Source organism: Anoplolepis gracilipes, chromosome 16, assembly GCF_047496725.1.
Source record: "Anoplolepis gracilipes chromosome 16, ASM4749672v1, whole genome shotgun sequence".
Taxonomy (NCBI): Eukaryota; Metazoa; Arthropoda; class Insecta; order Hymenoptera; family Formicidae; genus Anoplolepis; species Anoplolepis gracilipes.
In genome coordinates this window covers 1,287,864-1,314,788 of record NC_132985.1, presented here as the reverse complement: position 1 = coordinate 1,314,788, position 26,925 = coordinate 1,287,864, and the positions used below count along the sequence as shown (strand labels likewise).

Here is a 26,925-nt window from a genome sequence, read left to right as displayed (position 1 = left end):
GATATTTTTCGCAAAAAAGTTTTGCAAGTTTTTTCATAATGTTATGTTTTTTTTTTTTTTAAATAGTAACAGATTATATAGAGTATAGAGTGCAGAAAAATTTTTTCATTTACATTAGTTTTATGATAATTTTATAGAATAGACCTATCTTCAAAGTATACCTACAGCCTGAGCAAAATATTACATAATTATTTAATAGACACACAAATTCTCAATTCTTAAAGTTAATATAAAAAACGTCATTGGATTTGTTATTGATGCTGATTTAAAGTCTATTTAGATTTGTTTAGAAATGTAAGATATAGGCCCTGCTTAAATTGACAAAATTCCGAGAAACCTTGGAATCTCGGAAATAACGTTTCGAATCTTTGTTGGTAGTATGTCGATCTCGACGAGTTTCTTTCCGAAAACGGCATCCCCGTCGATGGTGTGGCTGGTGGTGGACAGGGTCCCATGCAGGGTAGCCAACTTCATAAAATCAACAATACCGACGCCGCTGGACATCAGGGACCAGCGGGTCTTCACTTGGAACCAGTTACTAAACGCGAGAGATCACCATCGCCGAGCGAATGCTGTTCGCCAGATACCCTGAACCCACCCTCTCCCGCGGATTCCAGTAAGTAAAAAATGTTCTCTTACTTTTATCTCTCGTCGTAGCCGTCGCTCGTGATATCGAGATCCTGAGAAGTGTTTCATGCGATTTCATGTATTTATATCATCTATATATATATATGTGAATATAAAAGAAACAATTTCAAATCTCTAATAATATCTCCGAACATATAAGTATTAATTTCATATTTTTTCTTATGTATTTTGTTATATAATTTATTTATATATGTGTGTATATGTATGAAAGATTTGAGAAGAGTGAATAACTTGACAATATATACAAATTTAAGAAAAGTAAAATAAATTACAAAAGCAATGTATATTATAAGAGCTTATATATATATATATATATATATATATATATATATATATATATATATATATATGTGAAGGATGAGATAGAAAGTTGTAAAGTGTTATAAAAAGTAACAAAGCTACATACGTATAATATAATAGAGTGATAAAAGAAAAGCATAACGAAGCGATACTGATGTAATCGTATAATTTTTGAAAAGAAAGAAAAGAGGAGAGAAAGAATACACGCTATCTCAGAATCTGTATCGCGATAACGTCGTGCTTGTCGAGTACATGAAAGCAAATGTAGACTAACATCGACATTGTCGATTGTTCCTCTTCCGCGCGACAGATTCCGAGGACTCGTCACGAATACAATATGGCTTGTCTCTTGTAGCGCTCTCGATGGCCTCATCGGGGCGAGACTTTGATCCACGTACCCGGGCCTTCTCCGACGAGGAGCTCAAACCCCAACCTATGATCAAGAAATCGCGGAAACAGGTAAGCTTCTATTCACGCTATTATTTTATTATTCGTACCATCGCGATGTCAAATTTCTTGGGTATCACGATAAATTAGAATTCGCATCTCAAACGATATCGTTTCTCGCGACATAATTGGATACAACGAACGTTCTAACGTTCTTATACTTCTCTTGTTTTCTCGTTTCCGTTTGCGGCTGCAACAGTTCGTTCCGGATGACTTGAAGGATGACAAATACTGGGCGCGTCGTAGGAAGAACAACATGGCAGCGAAACGATCGCGAGACGCACGTCGCATGAAGGAGAACCAGATAGCACTCAGGGCCGGCTTCCTCGAGAAAGAGGTGAGTTTTCTCACGGAAATTCGAAACCATTACAATATTTCTCTTTGCTACACTTTTTCATTCAAATGAAGAAAAAAAATGAAATAAAATTACTTCAACTGTCTCTAAGTAATAAATTGTTCTTATATCAATTTATCTACTAGTTCTTTCTTTTTCTGAGAATATCCATGAATAATTAAAACACAGCATTCATCGTTCTCATGCATATTATACAAAAAAAAAAAAAAAAAAAAAAAAAAAAAATATTTAATCGAATCTTTACTTCTCGCTTCATTTGCAGAACATGGGTCTGCGACAGGAGCTGGACCGGTTAAAAAACGAGAACATGTTGCTCCGCGACAAACTGAGCAAGTACACGGACGTCTAACATCTCGTCTTCGGTCATGCATCAGTTCAAACGATACACGAAGAAAGAGATATATATATATATATATATACAGGGAGAAAGAAAGAGAGAGAAAAAAGAGAGAGAGAGAAACAAAGAAAGAAAGAGAGAAAGAAAAAACACGAGGGTGCGCAACACCAGCTGCAACCCCCTTTACTTATAGTCGCAGCACATAGCAGTCTTCGCGTCTTTGCGGAGAAGCCAAGAGGATGCAGAGCACGTTAAACATTACCAATTCCCGGACCCGACTGCCGCCGTCCTAGAGAGCCGACAACATCCTGAGAAATCTTCGAAGACCTCTATTCTCTATCTTTCTCTCTCACACCTTCTCTTTCTCTCTCTCTCTCTCTCTCTCTCTCTCTCTTACTTTCGTGAATAAAATTCTTATCGAGTCCTCGCTCCTTGTCCCGCTCTAGAGAAAACTCCTTCTCTTGTAAATAGTTATATGTATAGTTAGATTATACACACGCACACATACATACATATACAAACACACATACATACGTACATTTGCGCGTCATATATGAATAGATATATATATATATATATATATATATATATATATAAAAAAGAAAAGAATATATATAGATATACACACACATACATACACCTGCATACACGAGTATCTGCATCTGAGGAAGGAGATCATAATGTCATACGTACATAAATTCGCGCATGCAGCGCTCGACGAGATATGCCGATTTCGCGATCATGCCGTGTCTTTGAAATTCGCAGCCGTGCGTATACCGAAGGAATTAAATTGTGACAAGAATCAGCTATGTGTAAGATATAAGCTTCGAGATTATACCTCCTATTCGACGACGAAAGGGCGAATCTCGTCAGCGTTGAGCACTGCCACACGTAAAGGAGCTATATTATATTCGATTAAATCGACATGGAGCGGAGGCGAGTGAAGGCTAGGAGAATACGACGCTTTTTTTTCCGCGCACGGATTAATTATTCTGGTTCTCCGAGAATGCGTTAATTACTGTAGCGTATCCCACGTGGTGATGGTACACAAGTGATTCTAGTTGTTTTAATCGTAAGATAGATGATATATACGTGTTTTGTTTTCTTTCAACGCTTCTCTCTCTCTCTCTCTCTCTCTCTCTCTCTCTCTCTCTCTCTCTCTCTCTCCTCCCCTCTCTCTCTCTTTCTCACCCTCATTCGCTCATTATCGATACATCTATCTCTATTTTAGCGCGTAGTAAATCAATTCGAGCTACGCGAGAAATGCGCGAAAGGCGTTGCGACACGACTCCATTTTTTTTTCTTCTTTCGTAATATCGTCCAATGTCGGCGGTTCGGGATACAATAAACGGAACAATGAACGGGCCCATCCCAAGGGGAGTCCTTCTACCGCGTAGCGAACAAATTTTGTACAGGATGCCCTCTTGTAAAATATATTTTAAGATGCATCGAGTCATCCTGACGACGGTTACGCGCTATGTCTTTGACGGGATTTATATTAACGCGGGACTGGAGACAAATGGAACGAAATGTACCGTGTCCGACGATCGAATCGCGTAGCCTCTAACACAGACGAGTGCGCGCATCGTCGATATTAATCGTAGGCGTCGTTGTAAGTAAAAAGAAAAAAAATGTTACATGTTACACGACACGAGAATACGAACTATCGTGCTTAAACATAAGCTAGTTGCACAGACTCGCGTGTGCACTGGCTGCCCCTTTCCTTCCCGCCCCTCTTCTCTTTTTAAGTTTTTAGATGTTTATTTTTCCATCACCGTGAGAGCTCGGTGACGGTAATTAAGAGAGCAAAAGTGGAACCGACAAGAAAACATGCGCTTTTTTGTGAAATAAATATATAACGAGAATCTATATTGCAGAGATCAATGCGAGATCGAGAATGGAAACTAGTTCTGCTCGTTTCAAAATTTAACGATAATAAGCCAATTGTGTGTACTGTGCGTTTCGAACATTTCTAGCAGCGTGGATTTGAAACGACCAAAACAACGAGTGGAATTTGTAATTTAATCACTACAATTTTGAGAATGATTACAAACGACAGGATGACACTTTCAGTTTCGTTTGACATATTTGGGCGTACCGGCGATACGTAATGGCCTTGTTTTCCTCTCGACCGTACGATGCACAAACGCGAAACGCGAACGTTTTGTATATATATGTCCTTTTATCGGCCAGGAGGGTAAAACCGATTTCGTGTAATGAGATTTCAATTCGACTTCGCGTTTGATCGACAGCAAATCCGCTTTAGATATCGCAGGACGATTTCGCGCGCAAAAACATACCGTTATATTTTCGTTATCGTTCTTTGGAGCGTATTACAAATATTCATTTATTATTTATCATGTATATTTTTATTGTATACGTTCGTTATATACGTATAAAATTACATACGTAATTTTATCGGAGTGCAGAATTTATTTTGTATATATATATATATATATGTATGTAATATTAGATCATTGTGTACGTTTATATGCGCGAATACATTGATCTCATTGTTGATGATTTATCGTAATTAAAATGATTTGCTAAAAATCGCGCGCGAAATCGTTTGATCACAATTTTCCACGATTGCCTTGCACATTTTGACAAAGAAATACTACGCATATGACGATTAATTCAACAAGCGGTGAATTATTGAATCGATATCTGGCGTCGGCAAATTTAGCAAATGTCTTCACCGATCTAGAATCGTATATATAATTTCGGTAGCGGCACAAAATTTTACTTTCCAGAATTGTAATACCGTAAATTAGCGTTATCTGATAATAAGATAATCATTGCATGGCTTTTCATTCCGACGCAATGAATTAAAAAGAAGAAAATAGTATGATATTGCGGCGTGAAAAAGCCTAATAAAGAGAATGAAATTTCGCGTTTGATTGTATACGAAATTTCTCACGTCATTCTTATAAAAAATATAACGATATATAGATTGCAGGGAAGTTTTTTTAATTATTTGCAATATCTACTTGAAGATTAACGCGAGCCAATATCAAGTTTGTGCGATATGTGTCCTGCTTTTCACGCACGCTCGTCATCATTAAGGGCAATATGAAATTTTGCAAAAAGGAAAAACTATCTTTTCGTGCGTACAACATTTATATACATATAATTACATATAACGTGATTTTAAAATATCTAAAATAATTGTTCTTATCATGGGCAGGAAACAAGATTTGTATTATCGAAAATCGATCGTATTATTGTTACAAATAGAATTGATTATTTTTCAATCACGCCATTAATGATGCTGAATGTGCGATATGATGTGGATCTCGGCACAAGTTACTGGCCTATAAAAAGCGCATTAGCATGATTGACATACACTGCAATCCGATGATAGTAATAAATAAAATAGTAGAGAGTTATAGCAAGCGCGACAGACGCGGCCACCGGCTTTGCTCCAAATAGAAAGGTAAGAAAATGAGATAGAGGACACCGCCGCGTCTTCGATATAAAATAAATAATCGTCCGATCCACTTTAACAAAATATGGAAAACAAAAGAAAAATTAGATATGACCACCAACACAAGAAACCTATTGTATCACATTTCGAGAAATATATGTATTTGTTATTGTTTTAATTGAATCCTACGCTTGTGTACGCCACATCCCATTTTTTCACAAATATATTTCTAAATTTTCTTAATATATTACTAAAAAATTTGAATATATCTTAGAAATGGAATTTTTCTAATTGGACAATATTTTATATATGTATACATATACAGCGTACGTATACTGAAACGTAATTATTAGATTATCAATACTTGAAAAAATATAATTTTACTTATTTTAGCTGTTGCCATCAAATTTTAAACATCTGTTGAAAATATTTAACGGTACAGTATATATATATATATATATATATATATATATATATATATATATATATATATATATATATATATGTACACATATATTGAGCAATCTATTATTTATTATTTACTTCATCGACAGAGTCTTACTTTGACTTTGACTTTATTTATCATTACATGACAAGTCATAATGTGTTCACAGTCAAAGAAATATTCAGTATTAGTAGAGAAGTGTTTTCGTAAAGACATATCATATTAGTCGTTATCACGGAAATTAAGTTAATTGTGTTAATCGTTCACTAAATTTAAAAAAATGAAACTTCTCAACAATCTGGGCCATCTTCTATTCACTACGATTACTTTAACTCGTTTTTCAATCCCTTTAGCGAGATACTTTCCATCTCAAAAATTTCTGAAAAGAGGGATGTCCAACATTAAACGTACTGACGACATTACACCATTTAATATTACTTTCTCCGAAGATATAATTCTTGACTATAATAATTATCGTATTAATAAATTAATCGACAAATTAATTAAGCACTCATTAACAGATAAATCATTTTTAGCTTATCAAAGATTTAAGGTATAGATTAATAAATACTAAAACTTTCACACTGCCGTCCAAAAAGCTTGAAAATATGAATACCATTAACATGGATCTTCTGCGCGATCTTATAACTTATTGGGCAAACGATTATGATTTTCAAGAACGCGAGAGATATATAAATAAGTATCCGCATTTTATGACTAATATCGCAGGTAAGGAATAATAGAAAATTATTAAAAAATAATTTTAATGACTGTCCATAGTATTTTTATAACTTATTGATTTAAAATTCAATCCATCATTAATGAAAATTAAAAAAGTTGATTTTATATTACACAATTGTAAGATACTAAATTTAATTAACGGAAATTTAAAATTTATTTACTTCCATCCTATTATCTATACCCTAATCGTTATTGAGATTGCTTTTGTTTATAAATAGATTTGTGTTTATGTTATACTGGCAAAGAACGTATTGTAAATCAAATAATTGGTAATATACTACTTTATGAGTATAAATAATTATAATTATAATAAGTATAAATAATTATAACTATAATAACTTAAAATAAAAAGCATTTCACTGTTGACATTTGCCAAAGTTAAGTCTTTTTTGTCAATAATAGTCATCGTTCTAAGAAGTCAAATATTTTAAATATGATAATGTAAATATAACGTGTATGTTAAATATGATATTATAATATTATTAACATACAATGTTTGAGAGTAAAAAAAATTTCTAAAACTGAAATATAATATTGGAAAATGGAATAAAAAATAACAAAAATACCATAGCATTATTAAATAAAAAAAGATTTTTTCATAAAAAAAATTGAGAAAAAATTATTACAATTTTAATATTGTATTAAATTATTACATATTTCAGGATTAAACATTCATTTTATTCATGTAAAAAATCCTCATCCAGACGGAAAAGTTAATATACCAATATTGTGTTTACACGGATGGCTCAACTCGATAATGGAATTTTATGATTTTATACCATATTGGACTACACTAACGCCAACCAAAGGTATCGCATACGAATACCAAGTGATAATACCTTCTCTGCCTGGATTTGGTTTTTCCAGTGCACCCACGACATCTAACTTTTCATACGCTGAAATGGATATAGTTTTAAGAAATCTTATGTACAAACTCGGTTTTAAGCAGTTTAAATTTATACGTGGAACTTCGTTTACGAATCACGCTACTATAATATCTTCATTTTCGCAACAGTACGTATAAGTATACGTACATATAAGTTTATTCATCAAAAATTAATATTTTCCAATTAAATTATATTATATATAAAATTGTAAATATAATGCTTAAATTGTAGCACAAATTTTTCAATTTCCGAAATGCCTAACGAAATAGAAAGAGAAAAACTCCAGAGAGAGAGAGAGTCCTCATAACATACCATCAACAAGACGATTCTTAACAATGACCGAATGTTCTAATAATTATATTGTGAGAGAAGACACATTAGGTATGTATTCCTTGTAACTCTGTCAAAAAGTTTACATTTTAATACATCTTATAAATTTAATGCGAGAGATTAATACATATATATAATAAACGAGAGAGAGAGAGAGAGAGAGAGAGGGGGGGGGGGGAGAGAAAAATTCTAACATTTTCAAATCATCGTCATGCATTATTTCAGCAATTGGCTTAACAGAGTCACCTATTGCCTTAGCGGCGTTCATTCTTCAGAAATATTTAAGTATTACGGATAGCCCCGGAAAATATATTAAAATATTCAAGAAGTATTACAGTTATGATAAATTAATTGATAATTTTACGATCTATTGGGCAACGCAAAGCATAACTACAGCCATGAAAATGTCCGGACATTTTAAGATTAAATTTAATTCTTTTTAATAGCACGAGGATTTATAATCGTAAGTTATTATAATACTTTATTGCATACATAATATTGCAAGAATCTTTTCAGTAAATACATCGAAATTAAAAGTCAGAACTAATAAACTTGACTTTTATACGTTAAGTTTTATATCTTTTATCAAGGTTATGTTTCTAAATAATATTTGAAATATTTAATAAACAAAGTCCGTGTAAAAGTAATATAAATACAAATTGTCAATAAAAACACGTATAATACGTACCAATGTAAATTGTGTTCAAAATAATATCTTTTATTGACAATTTATTATATATTCGAATCTTATTTTATATAATTTATATTATATATATATATATATATATATATATATATATATTATATATATTATATATTATTATTATATATATAGTTTTACATAATATATAATATTAATATAATACATTTTAATACAATATAAATAAATTTAATATAATATTATATAATATCTCAAATTAAAAAATTTTAAGTTATATTCTATTACTTGTTAATAACTGTAATAACTTTAGCAATTACTGTTTAATAAATAACGAGCGTTGACTAAAATCTTTCAAATATTGCTTAAATTTATGATCTTGAACGTATGTCAAAGTCAAAGACTTCAAATTAATATATTTATCCAAGAAATTGTAAATTATTTTTATTATTATATTATTGTATCATTTTTTTTTAGTGCGACAATTTTGATATTTTGATTGTATTTTAATTTTTTTAAATTTAAATAAAAAATATGCAAAAGCATAAAAAATTTTAATAAAAATATCTCTTTTTAGTATAAAAACTAAATTATACATAGATATTAGATATAATAAAAAAATGATTATACATAATAGAATAAGTAGAATGACATTTCTTCACTTCTCATAGTACGAGTGCATGTATATCGTCAATTTCCATATTTATAAATATGAGAAATTGATAAAATATGTTAATCCATGTATGTTATTCTAACTTGATTTATATTTATCATATATTAAACATTTAATACGACATAGATATTAATAACTTAATCGAAAATAATATCAAATGAATATATATTCCACAATATAAAGTATTCAAAATTACAATTATATAAATTATAATTGAATGAGCAATAAAAAGAGAAAAGAAAGAAAACATATAAAAGCAAGAACGCAAAAATGTAAAAGTAATATGTTTTTTTTAAATTATTGAAGAAACATCGAGATATATATATACATAAGCGATTATTGAAAAAAAGTAAGAAAGTAATATATTTTTACTATATATATATATATATATATATATATATATATATATATATATATATATATATATATATGATTTTATAAAAAAGAATTATAATAGAAATCCTAGATATAATAAAGATGTATATAAGTTTTAATACATTGTAAATTGATAACAGTGACACAAAGTATTTCAAGACAGATTATAGACGCACATGTACATACGTACACGCGCGAGCGCGCGCCACACACACACACACACATCATACACATACACATAATTCTGCCACTTTCCCCTACCACTAAAATCTGAATAGGATGACTGGGCTGTTGCCCACCGTCAATTGTAGGCCGTACGCAGTTATACGTTCCATGCAAGACGAGACGGACGTACATCATGTGGAAGACCACAACAGTGATCTTGGTTCTTACCATTGCTATAGCTCTCTTGCTCCGGTGAGTTCCCAAATATCGAAAAAAACTCATTTGAAACATTTTATCAGAGACTTTATATAGCGCAGAGACGCTATAAGTGTTTTATTTTTTATTTATATAACTCTTGTAACTTGCATTTCTTTGTAACTTGCAATATTTTTGTAAAAGTTCTAAACAAGTAATATAATTTATTGATGGTCAAGAAAATTTAAGATATTAATTCCGTTGTAGTAACAATCCTATAGACGTACCAGATTTACCTGAAACGTTCTGGGGACCAGAAAAAAATAAGGAGGCCTCGAAAGACATACGATCTTTCGTGATTAATGTACCAAAGTCAGTAAGTCACGCAAGATAAATATCTTATTATCTCGTTAAGAAAAATACATTCATTAAAATAAATAATACGTTTTCAAGATTGTATTCTATATTTTTTAATCTGTTATATAAGATATATCACTGCATAGGTATTAAAAAACCGTACATTCTTTTTAAGAAATATGAATTTTCTAGTCGCAACTATTTTCAATGTATATTTGCGTTAAATGTATTTCTGTATTTTTGTACTTTGTTATCATGTATATTAATACTGAAGTTATATCATTGGAGAATCGACGATTAGTTTTTCTGAATAAAGATGGCCTTGAATTGTGCATTAACAAGCACTCGATATTAATAGCTTACATAATAAGATATGATATCATGGATAAATAAGATATGGATATCGTGGATGTTTTTAATCGATTAGGTGTCAAGAAAGAAATATAGTTTAGCTAAATATAGTTTAGCTAAATGTAGTTTAGCTAAAATACTAAAAATGTCATAAATCTTTTAAAGACTGTTGTTCATATTGTTGAATAATTTAAAAAATTGTAAAAGAATATTATAAAAAGAAAATATAAAAATACGCCAAAGATACCATATAAATTCAAATTTTTATTGTTAGTAAATTTGAAAATTTTTTTAGTCTCATAATATCTTTCAAATGTAAGTAAAAAATTAACAATTTCTTAGAATTTGTGTTGGATATCTTACGAATGAAATATTTTATCTAATATCTAAATATAAGAATTTCTCATAAAGAATATAAAACGAGATAAAAATTTTTTGATTTTAAATTGGTAGAAACCAATTGTGACTTAAAGAAAAAAAAAACAAATATTGCAATTTGAAAGAGAGACCGCGAATAAATCTTTTTTCAAAGAAGCAAAAAAACACATGCAATAATTCTTATGTAAAACTCAATTTTTTAAACAAGGTAATTGATGATCTAAACGAACGGCTCGAAAAGAAAAGAGAGCTGGTGAAACCATTGGAAGATGTTGAGTGGACTTATGGCATCAGTACGATATATCTAAATGATATTCTTGAACATTGGCGTACAAAATACAATTGGTCTGAACGGCAGGCGCTTCTCAACAAATATCCTCAATACATAACCAATATACAAGGTAATATATTCTTTTGTCATCGTTATTTGCGTAGAAGCATTACTATTTTTTTTAGAATGTTTGCGGATATTTTGTGAAATACATACTAAATACATACTAAATACATACAAGTAGTGGCATCGGGCTCTCATTAAATGTTTTTTTTTCTTCTTTTCTGGGTAATTATTATTTTTCTTGTTTATTATTAGCGGAAGATAATAAATGTTGGCCTAAATAACTCATTCACGATTTAACCATGCAAAAATCCCGTTAGAATACATTATTCGATTGAAACAAACCGGTACCGTAGCAAACTAAAAACGCTTCGATAAAATCAAGTAAAGCATGTGTTTTTCTCTATTGTTATTCTCTAAAATTGACCTTGTCTTTATCGCAGAAAAACAAAAGTGCAAACGGGTCAGATGATAATTAATCTATATAAAAGAATAACATCCGTTAAATGTATCTTTATTTACATTTATTATTTAGATCAAGAAAAGTTAAATTATTGTGATTAGCTTGTGTATTAATCATTAATTGTCTGTTTTGTTAGCTGTTAATTAATTTTAGCTATATAATGTTATTTCTTTCTTTTTTCTTTTCAATTTTATTTAATTATATATATGTAAATTCATGTATTAGATGTACAAATTAATTCTCGGCCCCTAAATTTAATCAATTGTATCACTTATTTAAACTGAACACTTTTTATCGCCATGTTAAGGTTTTGAAATACAAACCTTATTCTTCAGTCTTAGCCCCTTCGTACTATCATTTTTTTTTTTTTTTGTTCCGGTTCCTACAACACTACTTGGTTGATTCGCATTTTAAAACGCTCAAAGATGTTGATAAAAGTATTGATAAATTTATTAATTCAAAATCGCCGTCTTTTTACCGATTCGTCAGCTACTTATTAGATGACAAAAAGTGTATAGATTCTGATTAAAATGTAACTTAAGTTTTATAAATAAACAATAAATATATTGAAAAAAAGGCCGAGAATTAATTTGTACACCTAATATATATAGAGCTAATCAGAAACTCAATTTAAAACGTGAAATAAAAATAAAATAAAATAAATATTCGCAGTATTTAAATAAATTAAGATTTTTTTTTACAGGTCTGGACATACATTTTTATCGTGTGAAACCACATATTCCATCGGATCGGAAAAACATAAAGGTTCTTCCGTTATTAATTACTCACGGTTGGCCAGGATCCGTGGTGGAATTTCAAAAAATTATTCCTATATTAACGACCCCACGTCCCGACAGAGATTTTGTGTTTGAAGTAATTGCACCTTCACTTCCGGGATATGGATTCTCACAAGCGGCTGTACGACCAGGACTGGGTCCAGCACAGGTAAACTCCATTTAAAGAATGCGCAAGAATGATCTTCCTAAATGACGTAGATTAATCGATTATGCTTCAAGATATTGTTAGGAAAAGAACAAACTGAATTAACAAATATTTAATATTTACCCTTATACAACGCGAACGTATGTACGTATTTAAGCATTGATAATTTATTACTTTCAGATATCTGTTATATTCAAAAATCTCATGTTACGTCTCGGTTTTAACAAGTTTTACGCGCAAGGTGGAGACTGGGGTTCCATAATTACTAAGAATTTAGGAAGTTTCTTTCCAGACAAGTATGTATTATGTATGATGATAGGACAGGATTTAACGTAAGGATATAAAATATGAAAATAACAATCATTTTCTTTCAGAATTCTTGGAGTTCATATGAACATGTGTTCAACTCTCGACAGATCTGCCACGTTCTGGTGGTTACTCGGTACTCTTGTTCCACAACTCGTGGTAGAGAATCAATATTATTCTAGAATGTATCCCTTGAGTGACCATATGAGTAGATTACTTGAAGAAAGTGGATATATGCACATACAGGCTAGTAAACCGGATACTATAGGTACGTGTTTATATAAGGAAATTTTTTTTGTAACGAAAATTTAATGCACAAACGTGTGTAGTCTTAATGAGTTATTAAATATTAAATTAAATTCAAAATTAAATTTTCATTAAAATAAAACCGCAACGATTATCACTTTTATTTTCTTCGTTTAGACAATCAATATGATATCACATCACTAAATATTTAAAAGAATGCACATCAACTTATTGAATAGTTAAATTATATGCATGCAACTTATTAAAGAGTTAAAGAAAATTATTTTTAAAGGCACTGCCGTGGCAGCCTCGCCAGTAGGACTGGCAGCATATATTTTGGAAAAGTTTAGCACGTGGACGAATAAAGAATATAAATTCCGTCCTGACGGCGGTCTACTCGAGAAATATACTTTAGACGAACTTTTGGACAATGTCATGCTTTATTGGGTTACTAATTCTTTGACTACAAGCGTCCGAATTTACGCTGAGCAATTTACTAAGAAACATATGTCAAGCAGAATAGACGAGTGAGTATATCTTTCGCTTTCTCTCTCTCTCTCTTTCTCTCTTTTTTCTTGTTATTTTTTTATAAATTTGCTTCTTTATAAAATTGAAATTTTTTATGTTTATTTAAAAAAACAGTACTTTTGTCTATATCTTCAATAATATATGTCAATTTAATATTTAGACTGCCAGTTGATGTACCAGCAGCATGTGCGATTTTTCCTCACGAGATAGCCTATCAACCGGAGAGTCTCCTTCGTAATACATTTCTTAATCTAATACAATTTAACCATTTACCACGCGGAGGTCACTTTGCCGCATTCGAAGAACCGGGTCTCTTAGCGGATGATATCTTTGAATTCGTGTCCAAGACTGAAGATATTAGAAAGAAAGCTAGTGCAAACAAAGATGTGCCAAACACAGGAAAGAAAATAAAGGAACCTACGAAAATTTGAAATTTATGCTATGTTGACTGTATCATGTTAACTAGGTTAACTAAGGGGACAACAATCTATCATATTGGAAGCTAATTGTTTTCTAAATGTTACTAGCAAAACCAATATATGATAACTATTTTTCTATTATATTTTTGCATATGTATTTCTATATATTTTTGAAATAAAATATTATTGTTTTATATAATGAAATTCTCCATCTTCTAAATGAAATTTTCTCTAACGCACATTATATCGCGATTACTTTTTTATAAACTTTTATTTATTAGAATTATTAATTACTTTTACAAAAATTTTTTTTCTAGCTTTTCAAATTATTTTAAAATTAACATACGTCTATATATGTAAAGTACACTTTAATGTAAATTAATGTTAAAATAATTATGTTAATTAATATAATTTTCCGTTTGTTTAATAAATAGTTGCATTGACGAGCTCGATAAGCCATATTGAGGTCATATAGAAGTTATCAATATCCATTTCTCACAATGTTTTTTTCTGTGGCCTAATCATAAAATTACGATAATAAATATTTTTATATGATACATGTGTAGACTTACAATTTTCAATTTAATCTATTTGTATAACTTATGTTGGATATATGTAATTGTAAAAATTAGAAAGAAAAAAACATTTCTTTTTTTTTTGGTCATTTACTTGTGAGGGACATCATTGTTATAAAAAATATGTGTTTTTTTCTTCTACTGTGACTCTTGGAAATTGAGGCTTTCCGATCCATTCATAGGATGAGACCGACTCTTGCCAGGCAGCAAGTAACAAAAGATGTGTAGAAGGGACAGCGATAGACCCTTACCGAACCCCAAACGTGTGTGACACATTATGTGCATAAAGTGCGACAAAAACGAACCGTATGTATTAAATAGTGATGCGAGATTCGAATCGTTCAATCAGAGTTAATTCTCGATGCTATAAATAAATATATATATCCTTTATGCGCAGAGATTGAAAGTTATTACAGACTCGCGTAAATTTTATGCCGGATTGCGGAATTGTCACAAATAAATATGAAAAATATTTTGTGTTACATTGAAATCGAATCATTTAACTATGATTTCCGGTCTCTCTTTAAAATGTCTAGAAAGAGACAAAAGACCAATACAAAACGTTGACTAATGTTTATAAAGATTTTCCCTTCAATGTCAATTTTATTAAAATTCTGATAGGAATTCATACTTAAAATAACTTATCATATGTTTATTGATCATTAACTTATTATAGCTTTCATCAATGATATAGAGAGGAAAAACATTCATTCATAAGTCTGCGTACAGAGTAGCAAATGCATAGAACAAAAAAAGAGAAATGAAAGAAGGGGATGTTATTTGTAGAAAGTTTTGGGAGGGTTCCCGAACGATCAAGCACACGGTCCTGACACAACAGAGCCCGAAAGTCGTCAGTTGTTCACAGATTGTCGATGTGTAGACTGCGAGAATTCACTGCGTGCGTTACAAACTCATTCCTCTGTTGTGTTGTACGATTCGTCACTGATTTTATTACGCAACTGCATACGTCGTATTCGGAGTATAACGCAGTAAAAAAAAATTAAAGATATCGATTTATCGACATTATACGAGGTAAATAGAGATTTTCAATCAGAATCATATTCGTCAATAATTAACATATAATGCATTGAGAGGAGGCGTCGATATCATTGATATTGCGTGAAAGCTAAACAAAAATCTTGTCTTTTCTTTCAATCAAAATCATATTATATTTTCACAGTAGTTACATTAATGACGTAATATTGCATATTATTTTCGGTATATATATATCATGCATCTTTTTATTCAGAGACTATTAATCATCTCGTGTGTGGCCTGTGAAAGATTCTAGCCGGTGTGAGAGGATCGGTTTAGAACAAGAGTGAAAACTGCATCGACCACGTGACGAGACAAAGTGCAAGACGTCGGCGCGTTATAATCATTTCGTTCCGGCGATATGACAGGCGAGAGGATGGGAGCAGAAGGGGAGCCGACGACGATAATCGTCCACGCGGATGTTTACACGCAAGAAGCTCCGAGCACGTCCGAGCACGAGTTCAGGTGAGTAACATATGTAGCGTGTACAGATGGTAGACGTATGTATGTAAGTACGGTAAGCGTGATCTTACGTTACGTCGAGATTACGAAGCTTCTCAAGTATACACACATACACACATAGCGGTCGAATCATCATTACACCCACGTTGTCATCTGTCAAGGAAAAGGGGTAAATGAACTGTTCGGCTAGAGACACGACTGCCAATAATAAACGTTATAAGCCTTGCGTGTATAATCGAAATGAATAAAAAAGGATGTACATTTTTAACGTTGCTTTTTTCATCTCACGCGATCTTATAAAATAGAAAGAATTTGAAATGTATAATGTAATCGACTAGATTTTACTTCTCTTTTTTATTTCTTGTTAAATAACACAGAAATGTTCGCGTGAAACACAAAGACAATTCGTCAGAAATATAGTCTTTCGTTGATTAAGCTGTTTTGCTTACAAATGCGAAGCATTGTGGCATTTTTAGCGAACGTCTGCGAAACGTCACATTGGTTCTAAAGTCTGGTCTAGCTAACACGGAGACAATCTACATGCAAAAGGTGCAAAAGTGTTCTGTTACGCTCTGTTTGATGTTTGTGGTCGACGATTCGGGCCGCGGTGACACGCTGTATAATATATAGGTATACACATACATCTAAACATCATGTATATATATATATATATATATATATATATATATATATATATATATATATATATATATTCCGTTCCTTTTCTTTTGAGAGAACGCGATATCGTCCTCGGCGGCCAGCTTCAAGTGCCGGGAGTGGTGTTATGTATTTCCAAGACGGGTACTTTGCGTAATACGACACGTGCTAACTCGACAGCCGAACGTGCGCGAATTTCTCGCGAAACTAACGCTTACACCGCGCGAACAAATCTCACACGTGCTAAAATAAGATGCGCGAAAAGCTGATTTAGTGCGCGATTTAAGAAACGGATTAAAGACGCAGTTTCACGCATCCGAACGGTGGTGAATAGTGGCCATTTCGAGCGGAAAGCCGGGAATTTCTGCACTAGAATGCGAGCGTTTAACAAATAGCTATTATAATTTGTACGGGATATATTCTTGTGTCGGGGGAGACGCGTTGGCATAGGAGTTACAATTTTTTTATCCTCGCACGCTTCTCTCGCTTGCTTGAGAACCGGTTTCACATCGACCACGTTTACATGCGCGTCTCAAAAAGGAGGCGCGACGTGAACTGAGAAAGGAGCGCGTAAGGTAAGATACGTTTCGGCGAAGCGCAAACAGACTTATTTGATATTTTGGCAGAAAGGAGAGAAGAGAAAGAAAAGAAAAGAAAGAGAAAGAGAGAGAGAGAGAGAGAGAGAGAGAGAGAGAGAGAGAGAGAGAGAAAGAGAAAACAGAGAAATTCCGATGTAAAATCAAAGGAACGAAATTCTAGCTGTTATACCATAAAGTTGTAACAATTTGTTAAATTAAATAATAATTTTATCAATAATTTTTGTTGTTGATTTTCATTCGTAATTGTCATTTGTTTAATTTTTAAAAGATTTTTTTCTGATAATCGTTTATATTTTTTATATATCAATAAAGTGATGATTTAAAGAAACATATCTTATTGTAAATAACAACTATCATATGTACAACGGGTTGCTTTACCCGTTAGAAAAGTATATATACTCTTGGACAAACATAGCAGGTCGCATAATTATCGTAAGAAAAAGAAATACCGAAATAGGAAGCGAGAAACATTATATTTGGAGAGAAAACCGAGGAAAAAAAACTTCTTTAAGTAAGTTTGCTTTCAGAAATGATATTTTATTCATTATATTTTACTTAGCCAGGGTGTCTACTCAAATCTTGTAAAAAAATTTTCTGAAAATTCCCTGACTTTCCAGATATTTTAGTTCAAAATTCCAAGTAAAAACAATATTTTCAAAACTCTTTAATACGACTTTCTCTAAAATAAATTTTTTTATTATATGCATTTTCTAATATTTTTCATTCATACGAAGGAAAAACACGGAGTCTCTTAAATTTCAATATTATTTTTATAAATGTACTAAAAAAACTAAATAACTTTTCATTTATATAAAATTTTCATTTCTTTATCTTTAGAGTTACAAAGAGTACAAAGAGTATGTATTTCATATTATGTTAAGTTAAAACATTAAATATATAAACGAAAAAATATATATAAATACATATAACAAAATATACAAATATTTATATATACGAGACAAACTGAGACACCAAGTTCATGTTGTCTCACTTATTTGTCGATGATTTTTTAAGCATTTCACAATACTTATATAAAAAGTTCTGTGCGTAAAAATTACTAAAATATTAATTAAATAATTAAATTGTTACCGAGATACCGAGCTATATATAAGTATTGAGCAGAGTGTTGAGCAGGGAGACATCCTGCTCAGCATACCCTATTTCTTTGGATTCTTTTGATCGCTGTTTATCTTGTATTTAACGCAATGAATGCGAAATGATATTGGTAATTACTCCGCAATTTATCAAGAGAGATGTTTACGCGAAAAAAAGAATTAATATTAACAAGTGCAAACTATTGCAAAATCAATTTTATGCAACGATCGTGATCTTGATTGTGATAGTAAATAGTTATGTTAAAATATAATCTTGTTGCTAAAGTATGAAAGCGTGAGTGATAAAAGAGCAATTATATACACATTTTTATAAATATAATTTTTGTTTGAAAAAACCACATTAATTGTGAATGAATAAAGCTTGTGGCGATAATTATTTGAATACTCTCGTTATTATTGAGTGATAGAAATTCTCATTGGTTGATGAAAGTGCGTTCGTTTAATTTATATGTTAAAATATGCTCTGTCGAAACCGCTAATCTACATCGATACGATCGGCGAGTTAAAAAATATTACGCGTCACTTTTAATCTTCCTTTGGAGCGTTTCAGAGTATCTCGCGATCCACGATTATAGAAACTAGAAACATCGATGGAATTGCTTTGATTTCGAAATTCGATTGTTTTTCTGACCGAGCGAAACCGTAACGAGAGAAAATCTTTAGTCACAATTGAGAGCAAGGATATCTCTCGATTGGTAAGTGTAAACACGTTAGTGATGAGTAATGTACTCATCATTAACCGTTTAAACGCTATCATTGTTAATACTATTTTATATAATAATTGCGCGTATTTAATCTCATACTTTCCAGAGTTGCACGCATTGTTAATAAACAGCGAATTACAAGAAAATAAACGCGTGGATTTAAATACATTTTTTTTTTTTTTTTTAATTTCATTATTTTTTTACTCCCATAACGTTCTATATGCAATCTGTCCCGCTAGACTCTTACAGAGTAGACAGATTGAATTAAAATACATCAAATTAAATCCGATTACATCAGTAAATGTAAATGTGTCATTAAATGTAAATATAATCGGCTCTCAATTCTTTCGCTTGTATCGTTCACGTCATATGGCGTCACTCTGTGTATGTACATACACATTCACATTCACATACACATTGCACGCATGTATGTGCAATATACAGTTACTCGATTGTGGCTGAATCTTTCTCTGTTTCAGTCAGTGACGCGGTTGTACGTTGTCGATATCGCATAATTTTCATGTAAATTTCCGAGTTCTCCGTGATAGTAAGATCGCGAAGAATTACACATCATCGCGCGATGACGGAATTAAGTACTCAAAGTGCATTATTAATAAAACGTGAAGAGACGAACGTTCGTTAGATGCGTGTAATAATACGAGTACAGTGCGTGTGAGGATTCTTTGATCTCGAAAAGAAAAATATGTTCTCGAATAAGCACGGTAAATCGCACGGTCATGGCAAGCCGAAGAAAGAGTCTAACACCAAGAAACATCACATTCGCACTTGGATTCATTCGAAGAAAAAGAAAAAGCACGAAGCTAACCTCTTTACGTGAGTCTTATCCTGTCTGTCTGATACTGTTGGTCTACAATCTAGAGTATCATTACATCAACATGATACGCCTCGTCTCACGGTCTCGCAAGGTGAGGTGATTTTATCGAACTTGAAAGATAAAAAGAACCAGCTGTTAATTTAGAGTCCTCCACGACGCGGGGGACAAAATTTATCCGACGTCATTTATTCCCGTTTCTTGTCGTGAATCACAAACGCGATGAAGATTATCATTATAAATTCTCCGCGGGAAACCCGATTCTAGGATATCGCACGCGGTTTCCACGCACGAATTTCAATTCACGCGGCCGTTTCTCGAGTCTCGAGTCTCGAATCTCGAATCCCTTGTTCTACGTCTTTCGCATGCGTGCCATGCGTGCGCGTGGCGCGTACGTGCGTATCACGCACACGTACACGCACACGCGCACGCGCGCACGCGCATCGTCGCGTGAGCACGAGCACGACTGCGAGATCGTTCGAGATGCCTGATGCCTGTCCTGTATGTACGTCGTCGTGCGTTTCGATCGTATCCGTCATCGATCGCGTCGATCGCGACCGTACCAACGGCAACGACGGTGCAGCTTTTGGTGCAGCAGCGCTCGCGTTACCGTTGACAGTGTCACCGGCGCAACGATGCGCTTTAAAAATCCGTTGCCGCAACATGGGAGTTATGAGTAAGTGAAGAAGAAAAGGAAACGACAACCGGTGTGAGCGCCTTGTAGGTTAAGTCCCTTCGCCCATCCTGTAATCCTATCACGTGTCCGCTCGGTCGAGCATGGTTGTGCCGAGGAATTTTTCCTTCGGCGATCTCACGATGTTTCGCGCCGCGCCGCGCCACGCCGCGCCACGCCGCGCCACGCCGCGCCACGCCGCGCCGGCGAAAAACCCGTATATTTTATCGTTTATTCTTTATTTTGCTTATTCTATTTATTTTGCGTTTATTCTTTTTTCCTTTTTACCTTGATAATTTGTGAAGACTTTTTGCCTTCTATTTACACTCAGAATTTTTCGTATTTTAGTCATTATGCAAATGTCCTGGATGGCGAGGGGGCCTATTCTTAAAATTTTTTTAAACTTTTCATGCTAAAACTCGCACTTACAATCCTTGATTGAAAATTTATAAATACGTTTCGTGCTTATTATTATTCTACGATCGATTAATAGAAATATTACATGCATTATCGTAAAAGTGCAGGCATTAAAAGTGTTATTTATATTGTACGTAAAACATTAAAATAACTTTGCAATATAATAAGTTAAATAGCTTTCAGCAAGGCTCAAATAGACTGATAGAATACTATGACCATTTTCTTTGAATTCTGTGCTTCGATCAATACAATACACAGGTATTTATAAATACTCCAAGAGAGAGAGAGGAATCATAAATACGATCTGGATTTCAAGACTCTGTTTGTGGGAACCGGTCGCTTACTTTCTCTCCGACGACAATTTTTTCAACGAATATCACTTCACAAAATAATTTAATGTCTATAAAAATAGATGAAGAAATAAATTTTAATATAAATATTTTATAAATTTGCTAATTGAAATAATAATAATTTATACAAATTTACTAATTAGAATAGAAGAATTAGGATTTTAATTTCTTTTTAAACTTAGTGAATTTACAAATTCGTAAATTTTTCTTAATATATTTAAATTATATTTTAATTCTTTTTTTCCATTCAATTATTTAATTATATTATTTTATGAGAAAATTAAAAAATATTATTATCCGACTAGCTTGCACAAAAAATACAAAGTTGAATTAATAAATCGAGAAAAATTCTTATCTTCGATTTCAGAGAAATTCAGATATATATTACAGTTTTATAAATTCATAAATCTCTTAATTTTTTCCTGTCCTGCATATTTTTAATTGTATCGTATCGTATTGTATTGTATCGAGTTTCTGTGCTCTCAGTATACGGCACTGCTGTACAACACGTGTAAAGCTCATCCAGGGTGGCATAGCATTCTCAGAGTTCACATCGGACAGTTTCACGGCGACCGTTGACGGCGCACGATTATAATACCGGTATCTTTCGCAAAGTCAACGTTTTGATTAAAATTCATAGTTATACGTTCCGTCAGATGCGCGGTCTCGGTCACATTTTGCTATAAAAAAGTGACACATAATAAAGTGTATGCATAATAATTATTAAAAACATTTTACGTGCGTCGATAAATGGCATAATGATGACTTGTGACATTCTATACATTTGGAACTATATGAAATCGTGCCGTTATTAATTACATCTACTTTTCAGTCTATATTCATCTAACTAGTTATTTTACAAGTTGATTAATTTTTAGCATTGATTTTTATTTGATAAATGACAAACTGCAAAGTAGAAAAAAAAGTGCAAGTCTGTCCGGTGCAGACATATAGGCGAAACTAATTACTTTGGCAAATTTGAAGTTACTATAAAAAATAATAGAATATTACGCTCTTGCATAACATTGTATTGCGGAAGTGTGAGTACCGTGACAGAGCTATTTACATTTGTCGTCCGCGTGTTGCACGCATAGTTTAATGTATCGATTCGGTGCACATAATACGTGATACTAGAAAAGCATTCTAATTATTTTATGATATTTATTTATGAAAAATTCAAATTTTATTTATTAGAAACTCTATTAATTTCTACGCCGTCTCATTTAATCATTAGCTTCTTAATTTAATTTACATTTTTGTGTCAGCTAATTGTAAGTCACACACTACTGATTATCATCGTTGAATTTTGCTCGCAGGTTTTTTTCCAAGGAGTAAATTTATATATTAACAATTTGTATATTACAAATTTGTGTATTAACAAATGTTACAAATTTTTTTTTATTAACATGTCCTTATTTTAAAAAAAAGTAAAACCATATCAAAACGTATCCGAAGTGTCTTCTGAAATCACGTTATCATTGTTTGCTACTCTGATAATCGTACAGCACAGAATAAGCCACTTCAAACGATTATTAAAAAACGAGATAATTGAAATTACTTCATCATCATAAGCGTTTTATGAATTTTTTAAATCATATTTTTCATATATTTCTCAACATATTGGAATGTTAAAACATTTGATTTTTTAATACTTTTAAAAAATATTGGTAAACACAAATCTCGTTATTATAATAGTTTTGCAAACTTATGTAGTTATATGTAGCTAAAGTTAATATAACTTGATTGTTTATTTTAGATAAATAATAATCTAAGTATATATATTTTTTTAACTTCCTGATGCAATAGTAGCGCGGAACAATCTTACGCAAGAAAAAACGCGTTGTTCTTATTGTTCTGGCAATCGCAAACTAGATAAATCAGCGCAATAATCGTAATTCTATCGTCGTTTCTACACGTGGAAAAACGAACGTTACGTATTGACCTTGCGAAATACCTTTTGAACGACATATTTCTCTCTCAGCTGCTTCATAGAACACAGCTGCAGTTTTCATTTTAGGTTTGACCTGAAGCGAATACAATTGATACAAAGGATCCCCTAATACTAAAACTACCTAACTTCGTAGTTTTACAACATGGTTTTTCTCGTATATCTTTCTTTCCTGTTCTTTTCTCAAAAAGACTTTCTTAGAAAAATCAAATAGATTGAGATCAGAAAGTATCGTACCTGTTGACCGTTGTATCGTATCGTCGACTGTTAGATTTGACTTTTTAACGATAATCAGAATTTCTAATTAATTTTTAAATTAAAGCCATCCTCCACCTCCTCGTGTGCATATCGTTTTCTATTTTTTATTGCTAATATATTCTTTCAAAGAAATTATAAATTTTCTCATTTAACTTGTTTTTAAAAATTGCTAATGATTATATTTTATCATTTATTTTATTAAAAAGTCTAATTTGAACGAGTGAAAACATACGTATACACTCATATTCATATATATATATATATATATATATATATATATATGTATCTTATATTTTTAATATAAAATCAATAATAAGAAAAATCATTGCATATTATTATCATATATTTTTAATAAAATTATTAATATTCATTCACAAGAAGAATCAGATTTCTTAAAATGACTAAAATCCTTAGATTCTAACAATCTCCATTTTTTATGAAAAAAGAGGAGAAAAGCTGGTAGAAGAAACGCTCTTCGGAAGGAATCAATTTTACGCGTCGTTATTAATTAAATTTCAATAGAGAATACGCAATGTAGGTCTAGTTAACGTTCGTTAGCCTCTATTAGCTGACAAAATGACAGTGGTATTTCACTAATGTTCTCCACATGCTCGAGACTCGATCAATTGAGATATAATCGGCGCGAGTGATGCATCAGATGCGACGCAAGTTACGTACGCGATCGTAAACGTAAAAGCCTTTTATGATGGAAGATTTTCCATATGATGTTTACACGAGCGTGTGCACATCAAGGAGTGTACATTTAGAATCATAAGTACACATTTGATAATTTCTACAGAGAAAAATGAATTCTTTTTGCAGTTGTTCTGTATACTTAAAAGACGAGAATGCGAAAAGTGATTAAATTAGATGAACTAGATGAAAGTTATGTCATACTGGACGTGTAGGAGTGCGATACAAGTATAGTGTTTCAAAGACGAGAATAAGTTCACCGATAAAATTACAAACATTTCTCACGTGACAAAGGTTGGACTTGCGAAATATAATGTTGCAGAAAGTATCGTTTTATTCTACCTTAACCGCGGAGGAAAAAACTCGAACGCACCCTTTGAAGAAGATTAAATGGTAGGTTTTTTGCTTCCCGAGGATATTCCGGAAGATGTAACTTGGAGCCATACATTCTCTCTTCGTCTAATATTCCATCCAGCGAAACTACATATTCAAAAGCGAGAGAAATGTATTTTGTAAAAATCTAACATTCCTATTAAATGTTCCTAATAATCGTCTAATCGAGAAATTGAAAGCTTCAGTGATTTAACTCAATTTTCTCTCAAGAATGTGAAAAAAATGAATTTATATATTTGTAATTAAAATTGAATTTTTGTTCCCTTTTTACTTAAAAATTAAGATACTTTCTTAGTGAAAGTAACTCAAAGTAAATCAAAATGTTTCGCTTGTTTCAGCGTGATAATGTCCTCCGGAGAACCATCATCTCCGGCACAGGCATCGATATCCACGACGAGTTTCGATGTACTGGACGACGCGAGACTGGTTAATTCCACAATCACATCGCAACCAGCGAAACCCAGCGGGGACAACACCGACACCGAGGCGATAGAGGAGGCGGTGCCGATCGTACAGACGACTTTACCCATGCCGGAATCGAAACCAGAGATCGAGAAGAACGGTCTCGACGTCGACACGAAGAAATCCCCCGACGAACCGGACGTTTCCTGTCTGATCAATTGCATTTACTACACACAACAATGCTGCGACTGCACGATAGTCTGAGATTGTTCGACGTCCTTAGTTAAATAATACCGAGAAAGGAACGTCTCGCGACTCTCTGGTTCACCGATGTGAATTTGGCGCCCGACTTTATAAATAAAAAAAAAAATTAATATAGTTCGATTGTACCTCAAGGATTCGGAAATAAGAAATAATCAAAAAATGGCCAGCGCTCGACTTTAAGATATTTTAATTTCATTAATGCCATTCGATAGAGAATCGTTTGTACCTGTTTGTACCTCTTTTTATTTTGTTTGTATATTATATTTATTTCGGAACCGGTTGAGGTACAAACAAAATAAAAAAAGGTACAAACAGGTACAAACGATTCTCTATCGAATGGCATTAATGAAATTAAAATATCTTAAAGTCGAGCGCTGGCCATTTTTTGATTATTTTTTATTTCCGAATCCTTTGAGGTACGAACGAAATGAAGTGCGGTACAAACCAGATACAAACGAACTATATTATTAATTTTTGTTTTTTTATAAAGTCGGGGGCCAAATTCACATCGGTCTTCGGTTCGATTTTTCGGATCTCGAGACGCTCTTGTCTCCGGCGCAAAATTTAAAATCTGATTATGCAATAAGTATCGCGCGCTATGAGGATACTTTGTGATATACAACAGAAATGTAGGAGAAAATCCTCAGGGCGTGACATGTAGACAAATTTTATAAATAAATATATGAATGAGTGTGGGCGTGATGCTGTCGCGCAGTTACGCTCAAGTTTTGGATGCTATCGTATATAATATTTCGAGCACCCATTATTCGATTAAAAGTGATCTAAGAAACACATATACATGAATAATTAACTTATATTTTTAGAGCGTACGCTTCGGCGGAAGTGTTTATCATAGTTGCAACGTGATTGCAAATATGCACTGCCATTGTACCACATATTGGTGGTAAACTATAATGGTAAGTCGTAAAGAACGCGTCGAGAGACATTACAAAAGCCAGTTATTAGTTCATAAGCACTCTTCCGCATGTTATATATAGAACAAATTATTTTCTATACTCTTAAATGTCTTCCTTACAACTTGAAGTCAACATTATGGACACGAATTTAACAGTATTAATCGCGACAATCGTTTGTAACACCGCAGGCACTTGTATCTCTAATAATTTTGTAAATTTGCGAGCTAAGAGTACAGATCTGTAGCATGTAAAAAGAACATATATAAATGACGTACATAAATTCTCTTGTTTTATTTCAGAAAGTAAATTAACATTAAAATAATA

General features: G+C 32.3%; 3 protein-coding genes and 1 long non-coding RNA gene across 15 annotated transcripts in view; all 4 read left to right on the top strand.

Annotated features, from left to right (window-relative positions):
* LOC140674644 (thyrotroph embryonic factor) overlaps positions 1-2,241 on the top strand; it is a 65,013-nt gene extending 62,772 nt beyond the window's left edge. For 5 of the 8 annotated variants that reach the window (XM_072908350.1, XM_072908349.1, XM_072908351.1 and 2 more), the window contains 4 exons: positions 379-616; positions 1,259-1,407; positions 1,595-1,732; positions 2,013-2,241. In XM_072908350.1, coding sequence (XP_072764451.1) covers positions 379-616; positions 1,259-1,407; positions 1,595-1,732; positions 2,013-2,099 — 612 coding nt within the window. In that variant the 3' untranslated portion in view covers positions 2,100-2,241. The remainder of the gene's footprint in view (positions 1-378; positions 617-1,258; positions 1,408-1,594; positions 1,733-2,012) is intronic. The other 3 variants (XM_072908352.1, XM_072908347.1, XM_072908346.1) reach the window with 1 other exon arrangement.
* A 3,818-nt stretch (positions 2,242-6,059) lies between these two features.
* On the top strand, positions 6,060-7,500 carry LOC140674655 (uncharacterized). The gene is made up of 3 exons (XR_012048265.1): positions 6,060-6,366; positions 6,496-6,688; positions 7,363-7,500. It is a non-coding gene; the product is annotated as an uncharacterized lncRNA (long non-coding RNA).
* Positions 7,501-9,915: 2,415 nt separating this feature from the next.
* LOC140674643 (juvenile hormone epoxide hydrolase 1) lies at positions 9,916-14,511 on the top strand. The gene is made up of 8 exons (XM_072908343.1): positions 9,916-10,040; positions 10,251-10,359; positions 11,278-11,470; positions 12,570-12,811; positions 12,989-13,104; positions 13,183-13,382; positions 13,653-13,887; positions 14,049-14,511. The coding sequence occupies exons 1-8, from the start codon at positions 9,982-9,984 to the stop codon at positions 14,317-14,319; spliced, it is 1,425 nt and encodes a 474-aa protein (XP_072764444.1). The 5' UTR covers positions 9,916-9,981; the 3' UTR covers positions 14,320-14,511.
* A 1,246-nt stretch (positions 14,512-15,757) lies between these two features.
* On the top strand, positions 15,758-26,882 carry LOC140674650 (uncharacterized). Of its 5 annotated transcripts, none has more exons than XM_072908360.1 (3): positions 15,758-15,914; positions 16,132-16,382; positions 25,357-26,882. In XM_072908360.1, exons 2-3 carry the CDS (start codon positions 16,279-16,281, stop codon positions 25,682-25,684), a joined length of 432 nt encoding a protein of 143 aa, XP_072764461.1. In that variant the 5' UTR covers positions 15,758-15,914; positions 16,132-16,278; the 3' UTR covers positions 25,685-26,882. The 5 variants fall into 5 exon arrangements, with proteins under 5 accessions (XP_072764461.1, XP_072764463.1, XP_072764460.1 ...); XM_072908362.1 differs by having other exon boundaries at positions 15,764-15,914; positions 16,167-16,382; XM_072908363.1 differs by lacking the exons at positions 15,758-15,914; positions 16,132-16,382 and adding exons at positions 22,294-22,766; positions 24,755-25,018.
* Positions 26,883-26,925: the final 43 nt, after the last annotated feature.